Consider the following 17,518-nt stretch of genomic DNA (forward strand, 5'->3'; position numbering starts at 1 on the left):
GGTATACAAATATGCAACATTCAGGCATCTTAGTTGATAAGGGGTATCCCCCATCCCCAGACAGATATTGACTACCATTAATCCCAACCCCCTTCCCCTCCTTACCCCCCATAGTTTCCTGCCACTGTCAATCCTTTGTCATCATTCCATACACTATGAGTTTTTAAAAAGATAAATAGAATCTTTTATATAAATTATATAATATAAATATTAAGTTTCACATGAGTAGCCTTTGATCTAAACTTTTTAACAAACTTAGTGGATGGTTTGTTTTCTTAGTAATAACTGGGCAAATGGTATAAAATTTTATATAAATAGCTTGGGTTTACAGTTATAAGAATCAATCATTCACCAGCTTTTTGGAATAAAGCAGCATGCTTAGTGGATCCAGACTGGTTTCATGACTAAGCCAGCTCTGACATTTTTAAACTCTGTAGCCTTAAAAGTTACCCAACTATTCTGTGCCTCAGTTTTCTCATCTGTAAAATGGAGATACTAATAATACTTCATGGGGTTACTGCAAGCATGAAATGAGTTAAATGAAACGTGCATCACTTAGAAAATGGTAAGTGCTCAATAATACCAGTTATTATAGTTTTTTCTTAGGGTTGAAATGAAAAGAAATGAAATAAGATAATATGAAAAAATAAAATGCTGGTTTATTGTTTGAAGTACAGCAGTGACATTACTGCAAACTACTTATGCCTCAGTTTCCTATTTAACAAGGCATTGTAAGGAATAATAAATTATGATGATTTCTGGGTTAAGCATATTTTCAAAGTATTCTCATTATATAACTTTTTACCTATCTAGTAACATTGCCTGTCTAAAATATTAGCAAAATTAATGATATTTACTTAGTGCTTTACAATATCTTGAGTGCATTAACATTTTGTGTGGGGTTATTTAACATTTGGAAGGTTTTTCAAAGTACCGGGAGTAGGCCAGTATAATTGTTAAAAGGGCCTTCTAATAAAATTCAGTGTCTTTTTATATTTCAGTAACTTGCTCATCTGGTCCAAGTCTATAGTAGAAGTAGAAAAATAGGGGTATGAATGCTGATACAAACACTGACCTCAGTGAAGTGACAACTAGCCCCAAACAAAGTGCCAAGAAACTAACACACATGCTCATGAAGCACAACAATTGAGAGCCATTTACTGTAGGGTCAGCTAGCCCTAAACACTGTGGTATATTCTTAAGACAGCACTCTATATCATGGAATAACACAATTAATCTGACTTTTAAGAGAGAAGGTTAAATTACGTTTCTATATTATTCTATATTTAGTTATATTTATATAAAAAGGCAGGAAATTGCTCAGCTACCTATAGAATTTGATATTCAAGGTAATTCATTCCCCAGGAGTTCTAGTTAACCAAGATCTTGTATGATAAGAAGAAATATTCTAAGGGATTAATTTCTTCATCAGGTTTAAAATAAGTTATGAGGATCATTTTTAGCAAGCTTCTTCCCAAGTTGTCCAGATCACAAGAGTACTCAGCTTAGAAAAGAAAGCTCATTTAGCATGTCTATCAGTTGTTCCAGGGATTATGGTATTGAGAGATCGAAACCACAGGCCATTGGTCTCTTCTACTCAAGGGAAGGAGAGGAAGTTAATAGATTCAGGGATGGAAATGTCGTTCTGGCCTTAGCCAGCACTTGTTTTTCAAGAGAATGAGGAGATTGGAACCATGACCTGTTGTCTGTTAAGACATTAAAAGGATTCAGGGAAAATGTTGCTTTTGTTCTGAAGGGATTGTCACTAGAACCAGGTGTGAGGGAGCTGGCTATCAGTGAAGGAATAAACAATGCCATTAGAAAATAAGGAACCAAGAAAGTGTAATAGTAATCATGGTGGAAAGCAGAAATAAGGTAGAAACTGCACTAAGTTTATCACTTTTCTTACGTGGGGGTTTTAGACATTTTCTTTATGCTTCCTTATCCATTGTGGAGGATTCCTTGAATTTTCCATTGGAATGCATTCTGTAATTTAATAGGTCCTTTTTTTTTTTTTTTTTTTTTTTTTTTTTTAGTTGGAGTCTCACTCTGTCACCCAGGCTGGAGTGCAGTGGCATGCTCATGGCCACTGCAGCCTCTGCCTGCTGGGCTCAATTGATTCTTCTGTCTCAGCTTTCCAAGTAGCTGAAACTACAGGCATGTGCCACCACACCTGGCTCATTTTTTGATTATTGTAGAGATGAGGTCTCACCAAATTGCCCAGGCTCAGGAAATCTCTCACCTTGGCCTCCCAAAGTGCTGGGATTATAGGGGTGAGCCACCACCGTGCCTGGCCTTTAATAGGTTCTTTATGGCCTTTTTTTTCTGTCTGTGTAGTCACAGTTCTCTGAATCCTTTTTTAGAAAAATTACTACGTATGTTTGTTTAAATAAATTTGAGCTGTTTTATTTCTGAGTTCTTTTAAACTTGAGTCGACTAAAATACTTAAGGATCTTACATTTTTCAAATAATAAGCCTCTTCTTAATTTTGGTAATGCCTAGTCATTATTCTGTGCTAAACTACTTCTAAATTTTTTCTTATTATTAAAGGTTTTAAATACCATGCAAAAACAGGGCAATTGGATCAAACAAAAAAAGGATCACAAGAAGGAGAATCTTTTGGGAAGTGGGATTATGCTTTAGGTAGTGTCCTATGATATCCAAATATTTGTGTATGTGTTGTATATTAAGTCATCTTGCATTCCTGACTTTAAAAAACAATGAAGGAATAATAACGTTTGACTTTGAACGGTCTGGTTAGGTCTCCGACATTAAGATTGTAAAACAGAGTTTTAACCCTGATCCTCCAACAGAGCCATGTGGGGCCCACCCATGGCAGAGACAGGCTTATAGAGAACCCTATTAGACTGTTACAAACATGATATAGATGGGCTGAAGGCAAAAGAAATTGTGACCAGGGAGACCCCCTGTTCCTGAGTTGCTTGGAGCTTAGCTTCATCATAACCTTTTTGCTGTGAGATCAATGTGAGATCCTAAGGAGGCAGATTCCTACATAACAGAATAGCTTAGGAAGCTTCCTCTGCCTTTTGCTTGTCTTCCTGATTTGATGCATAGATTATGAGATTGTCACTAGACCCAGGCTGGATATTCTCATAATCCCCGTTACTAAAGAAGAACCAAATAGAATCTGTAATGCCTTTGGCTATTAAATGATGAAGTAAAATGGATGAAAGTATAATACAAATAATCATCATAAATACTAGCAGCAATAATTGCCATTTATTGAGCTTCATACCCATTAAACATCTCTGGAATAATTCTGTGAGGTGGATATTACTGTTTATTTTATAGATCAGGGCCCAGCAAACGTAAAACAATATAGCTTACAAGTGACAGAGTCAGGATTTAAGCTTACTTGTCTCTTACCACAGAGCTATAACCCATAACCACTGTGCTTAACACTAGTCCATGTAACATGTGTGCCTGGAATGATCTCACTTGGCTAGAACCACAATCTTTGATTTCAGTAATATTTGGTACAGTTTTTATTGTTATATAAAAATTGTACAAGTTGACCACACAAACTGCTGCTATCTTGAGCATTGTTCAGAAGCCAGAAGTTACTGTAGGAATTCCTGATAATACTGGCATCATCTGAAAGTAAGGGAAGCACGTCTAGTTGTAGTCCAGCCCTGATGGCACAGACTGGAGTGTCAGCATAGTGGCAGACTTTAGAGTACACTTCAAGTAGGAGGTGACATCCATGATGCAGCTGGTCAGAGTGGCCATACTGTTGCCTACTTGGTAGCCAAGATGTAGGTGCTGTCAGGAAGTAGATAACCAGAAGCAACCCCAGCATATCCTCTTGGACTAGGCATATTCATAGTCTCCATAGCTACATTTCTTGTCACCTGATCTTCTTCCTGTATGTTATATTTTTTCAATGAAAGAACTGCAGCTGCTTATACTGTTACGAGAAGAAATATTTTGTTTTTCCAGTTTTGTTCATCAGATGATTCCCTTTAGATTAGCAGTGTCATCCCAGTGGGCTTGGTTCTAATAAAGTAAGGGACTTTTAAAATGTTTTCAGCAAGAACTAGATTGGAATAAAGTAGACCATAATGCTTGCCTTTACTTTATGATTTTTCACATAATAGGGTTCATAAAGTTTCTAAAATCATCAATAAAATACTATGCATCTTGCTATTCCAAGGAAATGGCATGAACTCCTAATTTACCAGATAAGACTTGACGTTAATTTTCTCAGAGGTTTCATTACTTCTGATGTTTTCCTGAGAAACTTGACTACTGCAAGAGCTTTAAAAAATGTGGCCTTCTCTCATAGACCCTAGGAAATAAATTGTTCCCTCTCTCCTTCCTTCCCTCTTTCTTTCTCTTCTTACTTTTCCAGAAAAGTAATTGATATTTATTGAATTTTTTAAAACTATTTTTGAATTGGCAGATAAAATGTATGTATTTATTGTGTGCAACATAATGTTTTGAAATATTTACACATTGTAGAATTACTAAATCTAGCTAATAAACATAAATTGTACTTTGTCTTCATGCCTCTGTACTGGGACGGATTGGATTGGATGTTCTTAAAGTTGGCATATATGTTTACCATAATTTGAAAAGCTTAGTGATCTGTCACTGTATTTTATTCTTTCATTTTTTTTTTTAATGCTTTAAAAAGCACAGCATTTTTTTTTAGATTTTGCAGATTCATATTATAGGAAATATTTACTTATAATATTTAGCCCTCAACTTGGGTAGTATTATGTCTATGTCTTCATGTTGTCACAAGTTAAAATTGCTCATTGAGAATTTAGCACAGGTAAATTTAGCAGTAGTAGAATAGTTGGAGAAGGGTGCAGTCCATTATATTTACATAGGGAACATTCATTCTCTCCGCCCCTTTCTTTTCAGAAGAGATTGTTCAGGAAAGTCTGTCGCTTGTGCGTCACCTGTGAAACTTAGTACATACATTTAGTGCCCATGTTAGATGATGACGTTTGTATTTGGAGCCATTTCATTTTGAGATTTGTAGCTCTGGTGATAAAGAAGGAAAAAACTATCTGACTCACTGCCATTCCTCCCCTGAAGAATGAGGTTTGCGGCAGCACGCAAGGGAAGTAAGTGGAGTAGTGCAAAGGACACGCTTCCTTGCCTATGCTCTTGGCTCCTGCTTCTTGACTTTGATTTATAATGCCAGCCATTATTTGTTTCACTCCGTACTGTATTTTGGAATGGTTGCACTAATAATATAATTTCAAGTTGTATTGGTGTGGCTAATATTAGAATTTTGGAAAACAATATTGTATATTAATAGAAGTTTAGAAATATTATACCACAACAATTCCTTGGAAGTTTCCAATGTGCTGAATGCAATTTTAAAAATAAGATGTGAGTTTATATGGAAAGAATTAATGCACATTATGAATTCTCAAGGAGAAAGGAAAAAATCAGATGCCCTGTCCTACCCTTATTTGAGCATGAAATTCTTAGTGCATATACATCAGGTGTTCCTTAAATACACCTGGGAAGAAACTTTAGTAGAATATTAGTTGTTTTCTGATAAATTACGTTTCAAAAGCTGCTTCCAAAGCGGATACTAGCAAAAATAGCTGTGGTCTTCACACTTAAAAAATCAAACATTTTTATGTGTTAATCAACTTACTAAATATAATTTTCTTCCAGGATAATCTTTTAAGTATAACTGTCCAAATTGGTAGCAGTTGCATTGATTAGGTTTTTTAAATTTCCTTCTACCTCACTACTTAAATATGACACAAGATACAGTAATTTATTTGAATTATATAATTTTGTCATCTAAGAGAATAATTTGAGTCTTTATTGTACTTGTTGAATAATAGACTTTTGACTTACAAGATTTCATGTGATGATATTTAACCAGGGGAGAGCTAGAATTTCAGGGGTAGAAGGAATAAGGTAGTATAATATGTCCTAACTTGGCAAAACATGTTCAGTGTTATAATTTCATACTTAAAAATATATTCAAAGACTGTTGCTACAGTGGACACTATGTGTCCATTTTACCCAGCACTATATACCTAGTGTACTAGCACATGGCCTGGCACATGATAAGTATTCAACAAATATTTATTTTCTGAAATTGGTGAATGAATCAGCAAATAAATAAAAGAAATAACAATAAACAGCAAATAAAGAAAAAATATATAGCTCAGCAAAATCTTTGGCTTGTTGGTGCATTCTGAAGGTAGACTTTATTTTTTGCGTATTGGAGACTCTCAAGAAGGAGCAAATAGATTATTTTTGTCTGTCAATCTCAACTTGAAAAGTCTGGGAATTGTTAGGCTAACAGAGCGTTGGACTGGATATCTTAATGTCTCACCCTTGCTGTCTTGCTGTTAATTAGTTGGATGCTGTTATCTAAGCTGGTTTAAGTTTTAGAGGGTTTTTTCTTTCCTTTATTGATGAGGGATAAGGATACATTCTCTTCCTTTTTCACCTGGGTAGTAAGGAGAGGCAAAAAAGATAATAGTTGTGAAAGTGTAAAATCCTGTAAAGTATAAAGCCCTGTCTTTTTAAATTATTGTTTGCAGGTTGCCCAAATTGTATCTTTGTGAATTCTGTCTAAAATATATGAAAAGTAGAACTATTCTACAGCAGCATATGAAGAAATGTGGTTGGTTTCATCCTCCTGCCAATGAGATTTACCGAAAGAATAATATTTCTGTCTTTGAGGTAAGGTAGATGTTTAGTAGTTGTCTTCCTATCCATTTCAAAAATGGTGCCATCTGTACTCCATCGAATTGTGCATCTTGATTTTGGGGGGGGAAATACTATTTTATTGTTCTTCACTGACTATTGCATCAGATAGTTCAGCTCTATGAGATGCAGAATTAGGCCTACCTAAATGGTACCAAGTTCACAAACTTGACCTCAAAATATGTTATTCTGTATTTCATTGAATCAAAGACATCAGTAATAATATGTTTTATTATGTTATGTAACACTTAAAAGGAAAAAGTACTGTGAATTATAATTTTTAAAAGTTTATTTGGTTGTAAAATACCAATTAGTTCTGTATATATTGAGATGTGATAAAAGTACATCTTAGAATCTATAAAATATGCATTTAAATGAAAGATTTCTATTATTTATAGGAATATCTCATAGAGATGTGTTAAGTAGCATTAGTAAATCTTCATATGATGATGGTATGACTTATGCTATGTATGTATGTTATTCTGCACTGCTGTTGGTAGTGGTCTTCAGTTTCTTGATCCTCATTTGTGTGGTTTTCATGCCAAGTATTAATTGAGTAACTGCTTAGGTGCCCTGAAAATGACTATAGCAACAATATTTCACGTTGCCAGGATCCATTCAGTCACTTGTTTTCTTGGTCTTACCTAAGACTTTATTTTAGATGATCAATAGAGGTGCTCTTCACCTTGGGAGAAGTGGGGGCGGGTGTATTGTACAATACTGCTTCATAAAACCCAAAAATAAATTGCCACTCAACTTAACCACTGGTGTGCATTTATAAAGAAGCAATATTAAATTGTTTAGATTGTTGAGGAGTATAGTTAGTATGCCAGACTGTCTCTTGGGAACTAGTGTGGGCATCCATTGGCATTTTTCATAAAGTGCAGGCTCTGGCAACTGAACGGACACAGGCCTTTCAGCAGCAGTGGAGCATAGTGCTCCTGAGCTTGACCAGCCTGAGTCTTCTTGCCAGGTTGTTGCCTAGGGAACCTACTTGGTGCTTCTGCTTGGCAATACTTCATACTCCCTCAAGTAGCTTTTACTTGGCAGTAAAAGTGATCTGATCATGAAGTCAGACTACATTGCTTCAGGCTGCTAGAAGAGCAGAAGAGTTGCACTTAGATCTTTTATTGAATTAAATACTTTTGAAAACAAAGCTTGCCATCTGAAAGATTCTTGTGATTAATCCTTTTATAAAAGCAAAAATTGCTATTTTAAAACCAGATTGTTGCCTTTGCTATCTAGCTACTCTTACTTTTTGTTGAAGTACAATATTTTATATATTTGGTTGTCTCAAAACAGCAGATACCAGTATTAAACACTAGAACTTGGTGTTCAAGTTCAGGTATTCCAGGTTCATAAAACACTAGAACCTGGAATTTATCCTTTGAAATGGCAGTTCAAAGGATAAATTCCAGGTTCTAGTGTTTTATGATCCCTTGATAACTTCTCCTAGGCTGGACTGTGGGTACCTAGAGATGCTTTTAACTGATGGGTATTATTCCTGAACCAAAGACACACCCTAATAACAAATTTTTTCTGGTTTTTTGTTTTGTTTCTTATTTGTTTTTGGCTCTAGGTTGATGGGAATGTCAGTACCATTTATTGTCAAAACCTGTGTCTCTTGGCTAAGTTGTTTCTTGACCACAAAACACTCTATTATGACGTGGAGCCATTTCTTTTTTATGTACTAACGCAGAATGATGTCAAGGGCTGCCACCTTGTTGGCTACTTTTCTAAAGTAAGTATGTCAGCCTAAAATTTGTTTGAACTATTGAATTCAGAACCATTGCTAGCTAAAAAAAATTTTTTTGTTTGAAATCATATGGAAATCTGAAACAATCTTTACTGTTTCTCACTAGGAAATACTACAGGATGCAGCGCCTTCTAGGTGTTATCTAGCTTTTTGTAAAGAATAGAAGGAACATTCAGAAACTTACTGAGTGCTAGAAGGTGCCTAGTAACATTCAACATCATTCTCCTAGGAACATGAACTGCTAGCAATACTCAAGAGGAAAAGTTTTGAAATAACTTCTACTCCCCTGGTGATAATAGGTAGAACTTGTGAGATAAACAGTAATTACTTGAGTTCTTTCTCAGCTTAAATCTTTTCCTCCTGAATTTTGAGCATAGAAATAAAAGAATTCATTTTTATGAAAGGATATTGTCTCTCCTTCATCTTCCATTTCTGGAAGGGGGGGATGTTTCTTTTCTAGTCAAACAACATGAGAGGTGTACTTTTATTTTAAGCAAGCCCATGGTAAAACTAAATGCATAGATTGTTTAGTGGAAAGTACCAGCTTTATAAGAGTGATTTAAGGAGGCTGCTTCATTAGTTAAATATGATTTTAAATATATTAATTGGTAAAAATGTCTTTGTACCAACTCAGGACTATTTTGTGTAAAGAGAGTGGAACTGCCCTGTGTAGCACCAGAGCAGGAAATAAAATGTTGAAATAAGTAATGAGTCTTCCTACATATAGAGTGCCACATTTACTTATTATTTGTAGCTTTGCAGATTGCTTGGGACTTGAATTCCTCTGCTGGTCCTTAGGCACTGGCATATTGTTTTTGAGTTGCAGATGGTGTTGGATGGCATAATTTTATTTTATATGTTTACTCTCCTGGGATTTGCCTTGTGGGTAATGGCAGTGACTTAACATTGTCCTATCTTCTCTCAGTGGGGTATTCTTTTTTTTTTTAAATGTACATTGCTATTCCCAAAGGAGTAGGACTGTGGTTTTGGTTGTTAGTCTTTGTTTCTTAATAATTAGCATCACTATGCAGTTTTACCAACCTGTTGATTTAAAACTTGGCTTCTGTTTTCTCCACTAGGAAAAGCACTGCCAACAGAAATACAACGTCTCCTGTATAATGATTCTTCCTCAATACCAGCGTAAGGGCTATGGCAGGTTTCTCATCGATTTCAGTAAGGATTATATTAACTTCTCTTTATCTCTTCTATGAGTTTTCTATGTATAGGCTTTTAAAGATTTGTAGATGATTTGTTGGCTGCGAGTATATTTGCTGTATGGATCTTTAAAACCTAAAGCCATAAGTTACTTTTCATTTGTTTGAACACCAAATGTTTTTAAATAGCTAATATTGATAAAATCTGTGTGTGATCTATAGAAAATACCTTTAATTTGCAACTGTTTAATTACAGTGGAACTTAATTTTATGCAGTAATACTAACAATACTACAAGCATTATATACTCAAATTAGTGCTAATACAGAAGTACAGTGCCTTCCATACTTTTTTTGTCTCCCAGTTGTCTGGGAAAATACATGCATCTTCTTGTTAGGTTCTACCTAACAAAATATGCAGCACCAGCTCTACAAAAAATACAAAAGTTAGCTGGGTGTGATGGGGCATGCCTAAAGTCCTAGCTGCTCAGGAGGCTGAGGCAGGAGGAGCACTTGAACCCAGGAGTTTGATGCTGCAGTGAGCTGTGATTATGCCACTGCACTCTAGCCTAGGTGGCACAATGTCCAAAAATATATATATTTATATGCAACATACCTTTTTAAATCTTAATAAGTGAACAATATAGGAAATAGTTTTATCTGAGTTAAAACGTGAAGCTGACAGTTCTAAAGAGATTATTCTAGAATTTGTGTTTTGTTCCACACATTGATAATCTTGCTTAGAAGTTAAATGCATGCTCCCAGAAGGGGAATTTGGGTCGTATGGAAGGTTAATTTTTAGATCTTTTAGGAATCGCCACACTGTTTTCCACAGAGTTGTACTAGTTTGCACTCCCACCAACAGTGTAGAAGCGTTCCCTTTTCTCCAAATCCTCTCCAGCATCGGTTGTTTTTTGAATTATTGATGATGGCCATCCTGACTGCAGTTAAAATAAAATAAAAGTAAAATAAATATATAAATAAACAAATAAATAAAAGCAATTAGAACCGTCTCATCACAAAAGGGGAAAAAAGTTAAATGTATGTTTGCAGCAATGTCACAATGATTATAAAATAGTGATTTGAGGGAATATTTCCCCTCAGCTATTGCTATAAAATAATATTTAAAGGAATATATGCAGAAATAAAGGTTCAAACAAAGGAGTTTGATTCCAGTCTTGAGAAGTTAATTTCTCATCTGGGTCAGTTAAGCTTATTCTCCTTGGCATTAGACTATACTGACCTTATTTTATTGGCTATTTATTTATTATTTGCTACTGGTTATTTTGTACATTTTCTGGCCTTTTTGGATTAGCAGTAAGGGTGGAACTCAGATTATTTTATCTAATATTAGCATATTGTTTTGAAATAGGACTCATGATTGGACATGTTATATATGCCATTAAGTAGCAGAGTTAGGGAAAATATTTTGTTTATGGTGATTAGTATTTTTTTGAAGTATACAAGTAGCAATCTCTATGATTATATTATTTGTTTTATTTACATTTCCTAGTGTAATATATTTTTTCAGGTTACTATTCTTAAACTGCTTTTAAGTTTTCTTTAATGACCAAAAAAAAAAAAAAGAATCTGCCATCTCCATTTTTAATGCTTTTCCCTTAGAATGTATGGCTTTCTAGTTCTTGAGAGCTATGCACTAGACAAGTAGAGTAACACTACCACATGCCCACAATGGCACACACACATTGGTAGCGTGCTTGCCAAGAATTAGAGTGATAGATAGGTGATTGAGGAAAGCTTTGGCTGAAGTGAGAAATTGTCATCTGATTTGCTCACAGGAGAACGACATCTTAATAGGATTGCATAAAAATTGAGGCATTCTTTTGTATTTCTCAGTTCATTTATAGTAGTTGCCATCTAGTGGTCCAAATAAAGCATGTAAGGGTGGTTCCCCCATAGTACGTTGGACTGAAAATCATTGTTGCCTTAATCTTATTAATGTAGCCTATTAATAGAAGTCCTGATTTTTAGCAGTTTTTTTATTTTAACAAGGTGATGTATATTAATACTAAAATAATAATAATATTAAAATAATACTAACCTAATACTATAATCTAACGTAACCAAATATATGCAAATTATTTAATCTTTCTGTTTTAAAGTAGTTTTGCAGTTTTGTTCTCTTTTTTCGAAGGAATTTACCTTTGAAATTATATTTGGATTGGTTATGGAAGAGGGGATTGTTATGTTGTTGATTCCTTCCTTTTTTTAGGGTCTCTGACATATTTGTGATTTGGGAATTTCTTTAGGTTATTTGTTGTCAAAGCGTGAAGGCCAAGCAGGGTCTCCAGAGAAACCATTATCCGATCTCGGTCGTCTTTCCTACATGGCTTATTGGAAAAGTGTAATATTGGAGTGCCTTTATCACCAAAATGACAAACAGATCAGCATTAAGAAGCTAAGCAAGTTGACTGGAATCTGCCCTCAAGACATCACCTCCACACTCCACCACCTGCGCATGCTGGACTTCCGCAGTGACCAGTGAGTGTCACCTCCCCTTGTAGATCTTGGAAAGACAGTTGGAGGGAAGTTTCTGGGTCAGGCAGCCAGATTATTGATGAAAGGGCATTAACTAATATATGTGATATACCTGGTGATGACGAGACTTCATTGTTTTCTGTGATATTTGATTTGATTGTGTGTGTATGTGTGTTTGAAACTGCTTTTCTGTTCTTCCTCTTAACTTTTGGACCTAAGTTCCTGAGTCTTTTATCTTCTAGTATTAGGTGCTTCTTCACAATACAAGAAGTAACAACTGTAGAAACAATGTCATTAAGTAAAACAGGCCCATGATTAATATCCATATATGGGCACAAAATGAATATAGCTTGAAAGGAAGAACAGATAGTTCACCCCTTACCTAAAGTGGCAGGGAAAGGTCACAAAGGAGGCATTTGGACGCAATCGATGGAGAATGGGAAAGAGTGCTGGAGAGCAGGACTTCCAGAGAGGGTAGTGAGACAAGGAGTGGTTAAACAGCCCGGTTCACAGCTTTGGGGAGTTTGAGCCTCACAGACTTGGCCTTCAAGGTGGCATGCTTCTGATCTAAATTTTCCCAGGCAACAGTCTTTGACATACATTTCTTCATCTGCAGACTTTTCCAGGGGTCATGTCTCCACTTTCATTCTTCTGTACCTCTTGTACATTGTTGATTGCTATAAACTTTTCTCTGGTTTCAGATTTGTGATTATCCGCCGGGAAAAACTTATTCAGGACCACATGACAAAGCTTCAGCTGAATCTGCGGCCTGTCGATGTGGATCCGGAGTGTCTGCGCTGGACTCCTGTCATAGTGTCCAACTCTGTTGTCTCTGAAGAGGAAGAGGATGAGGCTGAGGAAGGAGAAAATGAAGAGCCACAGTGCCAAGAAAGAGAGTTAGAGAACAGTGTAAGGGCACAAATTGTCTGTAATGTTGATGGCAGAAGATATATTTTTGGATTTCATGAATAGTTATGATGTTGTATTATGATATCTTACCAACAAAGTAAATTTGCATTCGATTTTCAGAGCTTTATTTCAATGGTAGAACTACAGAAGACTGAGTGTAGTTTACTTACTGTATCTTTTAAAGCCTCGGACAATTAAGAGACTATCAAATTACTTACAGTGTATCGCTTATAACTAAATATTTCTTACCAAGTGCCAATAAGTAACTCAATTTTAAGAAGTATAGTAAATAAGAAATCCGAATTGAATGTAATTCTGACAGTTGTTAAAAATGAAATGAAGATACATTTTTCTTAAAATAGAACATTAAGAAAACAATGTAAACATGTTTATGTTTTCTAATAGCAGACTGAAAAGTCTCATGGATGCACAAATGTCTTTAGCCATTAAAGGGTTGTTGACAGACCGTATTAGATTGTGTAGTTTTTAGTACTTTTTTTCATGAGATGCATACCTTTTTGTATTTTGTTTGTTTTTAATATAGTGCTTCATTCTTTCAACATCTGTGTCATTCTTTGATAAACTTAAAAAAAATCTACCCCTCTTTAGTGCAATTTAGTTTTCAAAATGAAAGTAAATATTCAGAATAAAAATATAAATTCAGAATAACTACATATATTTTCTTTTATATTTCTCAAATGCCTCCTTCTTCTTGCCCAAGTCCTAAGAGCCTACCTCCTCCCTCTTTATAAATGTTTATTCCTGAGAAATTTCATAAACAATCTCATTTACATCTCACTTTGCTTGAAGGTAGTATTTGCATAGTGGTTAAGAGCACAAGCTCTAGAGTCAGTGTCTGGGTTTATACATTTTTTGTGTCTAAGTTGCTTCATCTGTAAAATGGGGATATAGTGATAGCACTTCATATGATTGTTGTGAGGATTAAATGAATAATACACATGAAACATTTAGAACAGTGCCTAACATGGAGGAAGTATCCACGTTAGCTGCTAAATAGTTGATAATTTCCCTTTTAAAGCTTAGTTTCCTTTTCTTATCTCTGTAATTAAAAGGAGAAGTTAGGTAGATAATATTTAAATAAGACTGAAAAATTAACCAGCATTGTTTTATTTCCTAAAATCAGGTGGGAAAGTCTGTATCTCGGGAGGACAAAGAACAAGATTCTTATTCTTCAGTAGAAAGTGAAAAGAAACCAGAAGTTATGGCTCCAGTCAGTTCTACCCGTTTGAACAAACAAGTCCTCCCCCGTGATAGTCTTCCTGCAAATAGCCAGCCACCTCGGAGGGGCCGCTGGGGGAGGAAGAACAAAAAAATCCAGGAGCGTTTTGGTGATAAAGATTCTAAACTGCTCTTGGAAGACACGCCATCAGCAACTCAGGAACAATACAGAGACTGTGAAGAAAAGTCAGAACCCTCCCAGGAACAGTATGCCGAAAGTGAGGAACCACTGGTAGCCTCTCAGGAGCAGCCAGGCCCGGACGGGAAGCCAGACCTTCCCAAGAGAAGACTCAGTGAGGGGGTGGAACCCTGGCGAGGGCAGCTCAAGAGAAGCCCCGAGGCGCTCAAGTGCAGACTGCCAGAGGGGAACGAGCGACTGCCCCGGCGCTACAGCGAGGGTGACGGGACCCTCCTCAGGGGCTTCAGCGAGAGTAGTGAGGAGGAGGAGGAGGAGCCAGAGAGTCCTCGATCAAGCTCACCACCCATTCTCACAAAGCCCACGCTGAAGCGGAAGGTACACCTTATTTACTGTCTTCTCTCCCTCCTATTGCAATTTATTCATCGCTTTCTTTTTTACTGTTCTGAAAGAGTGCAGTTAGAAATCCTTAGTGTGTTGTTTTGTAAACTTTAAGCCTCAATATATATTGTAGCTTATGATCTTCCCAGTGACCGTCTGAAATATGCATGTGACTTTGATTTATGGGAATCAACTTAGAAATCACAACTTACTTAAGGGCTGACAAACTTTTTTCAGCTTGCCAGTTTGATGGTCAAATCATGATTTTTAGGAACTTTAAAAAGATTTGTGTATAGGTTAGAAGTATTTATATTAGAAAAGGAGGCTAAAATATTACACAGTTAGATGAACAATGAACATAGTGATGCCCCGTATTTTGTGGCACTTGGAGGTAAGGCACTCATCTTACCTTGGGTGGCACTGTTTTATTGTGCTCTCTCCCCCTTCTCCCTCACCCTTCCAATGATTTAAAGTGAAATTATATCTCCTCATCTTGCTGTGTTTGAATGATAGTGATTAGTTAATAAGTGATATATGGTGATGATAATGAATTGTGTTAAACTGTATACCAGAAATTTCCCAGGCTGTGGAGTGAACTTTAAGCATTGCCACAGGCTGGCTGAGCCTACTCTGTCATAGTGGGTGACAGCTTTCATCCAAAACAATGAAATCATTCCTTTCCTTAGCAGGGTCTTACAAAACAAGGCAGGACTTTTTTTTTTTTTTTTTTTTAAGAATAAGGTTTTTACATCTGTTTGGGGACGGGGAGACTCTCACCTCTTATCAACAAGGGTGCCTGAACAAAGCATATTTGTATACCTAACCCTTAACTGTACCCCACAATATCATAATAAAAAATATTGATTAAAAAAAAAAAGAATAAGGTTTTTAGATTTGCAGAAGTATTGTGAAGAAAGTACAGAGAGCTCCTATATACATCACACCTAGCTCCCCACATTATTAACCTTCTAAATTAGGTTGGTACATTTATCACAGTTCATAACTCAGTATGGATACATTCGTAACTAGAATTCATGCTTTTTTCCGATTTCCAAGGTTTTCCCTAATGTCCTTTTTCTATTCCAGGATCCCATTTAGTAGTCATGTGTCCTTAGGCTCTTCTTAGTTGTGATAGTTTCTCAGACTTTCCTTGTTTTTGATGACCTTGTCAGTTTTGAGTGACTAGTCAGGTAGTCTGTAGAATATCCCTCATGATATCAGAATGGGGTAGTATGTTCTTGAGAGGAAGACCATAAAGATAAAGTAACATTCTCACTACATCATATAATGAGTATCTGTTTGCCAGTATGTATAGGGAAGCTGGATGTGGTGGCACACACCAGTAGTCCAACTACTTGGGAAGCTAAAGCAGGAGGATTGCTTGAACCCAAGAGTTTGAGTCTGTGATAAGCATCACTGCACTCCAGCCTGGGTGACAGAGCCAGACCCCAACTCTAAAAAAAATTTTTTTTATAGTATCAAGTCTGAGGCTATTTACTGTCAATGTAACTTTTCACTGTTGAACTTAGCCTTGACACCTAGCTTAAGATAGTGTTTCCCAGGGTTCTTCTACTTTTTTCCTCTTTCCATACTGTGCTGGGTAGAAGCTACCACACACAGCCCATACTTAAGATATGAAGATTAGTGCTCTGCCTGAGAGCAGAGGGACTTCGTGGCTGATTTAGAATCCTGCTTGGGAGACTTGTCCTTTCTCCCTCATCTTTTCATGTATCCAAGCATTTACTTAGATCGGTATGGACCCAGATATTTGATACTTCAATTTGTAATCCAAAACTAGTACTTTTTAAAATTTCTTGCTCAAATTGTTCCAACTTTGGCCATCAGGAGCTCTTTGCGTTTCTTGGCTGTGTCACTTTAACATATATGCTGTCATTTTGTGAGGTTTTTTGGTTTTGGTTGTTTGTTTTGTTTTGAGCACTTTTTTTGGCACTACAGGATGCTCATCTTATGTATTTCACTCCCTAGTTCTAGAATCAGCCATTTCTCCAAGGAGCAAGGCCATTTTTAATCTAGTCTGAAAATTGTGTTCTTAGTTAGGAGTGGTACATTTGAAGAAGAGAAAAACTGAACATTGACTAACTCTGCTGTTCATTCCATGATCATGAAGAATTCTTCTTTGCCATCCTAGGGCTTATGTTGCCTGTTTAAAAAGTGTAAAACAAATTATGCTATTTGTTTTTGAACTTAAAAAAAGAATATTGGAACAGGCAGTGAATTCATATGCAAAGTACTTTTGAAGTCTTGAAAAATGCTTTTGACTGGATGTGTGACCTTGATCAAGTTCTGTAACCTCTCTGGCATATATGTAGAGTGAGGGAATTGGATCAGATAATTTCTGGGACATCATCTGTTATTTTGTGGTATCAGTTGTATAATTTCAGCTATTAGATCAACCCATTGCAAAGCCGTGAAAATTCCAATAACGGATTTATTTTACTTTTGGAATACTTAACTAACATTGGTGTAAATAACTTTGCTTGGGTAAATATAGTTTAGCTCCATATTTCTACTTGCCCCTGCAACTTTTTATGAGTAGCTCATGAGAATGGCATACAGCTTAGTTATTGATAGTTGTGCTAATTGGTCTGGTAGTACTATGAGACAAAGTGTTTTTATTCCTCTTTTCCTCTTATGGAAAAAAGAAGTTAAGGGACTAGCCTCTGGGTTGTCCCAGTATTAAAATAGGCAACTCCCTAAGGTGTTTACTATAA

The 17,518-nt window shown here is 36.1% G+C and overlaps 1 protein-coding gene across 1 annotated transcript in view; it reads left to right on the top strand.

Annotated features, from left to right (window-relative positions):
- Nucleotides 1-17,518, top strand: part of KAT6A (lysine acetyltransferase 6A) — a 112,583-nt gene that overhangs the window by 87,815 nt on the left and 7,250 nt on the right. The window contains exons 10-15 of the mRNA XM_008071729.2: nucleotides 6,549-6,690; nucleotides 8,294-8,455; nucleotides 9,550-9,643; nucleotides 11,893-12,124; nucleotides 12,823-13,030; nucleotides 14,175-14,783. Coding sequence (XP_008069920.1) covers nucleotides 6,549-6,690; nucleotides 8,294-8,455; nucleotides 9,550-9,643; nucleotides 11,893-12,124; nucleotides 12,823-13,030; nucleotides 14,175-14,783 — 1,447 coding nt within the window. The remainder of the gene's footprint in view (nucleotides 1-6,548; nucleotides 6,691-8,293; nucleotides 8,456-9,549; nucleotides 9,644-11,892; nucleotides 12,125-12,822; nucleotides 13,031-14,174; nucleotides 14,784-17,518) is intronic.

The sequence above is a fragment of the Carlito syrichta genome, unplaced genomic scaffold (genome assembly GCF_000164805.1).
Source record: "Carlito syrichta isolate Samal-C Ts95f unplaced genomic scaffold, Tarsius_syrichta-2.0.1 Scaffold314687, whole genome shotgun sequence".
NCBI lineage: Eukaryota > Metazoa > Chordata > Mammalia > Primates > Tarsiidae > Carlito > Carlito syrichta.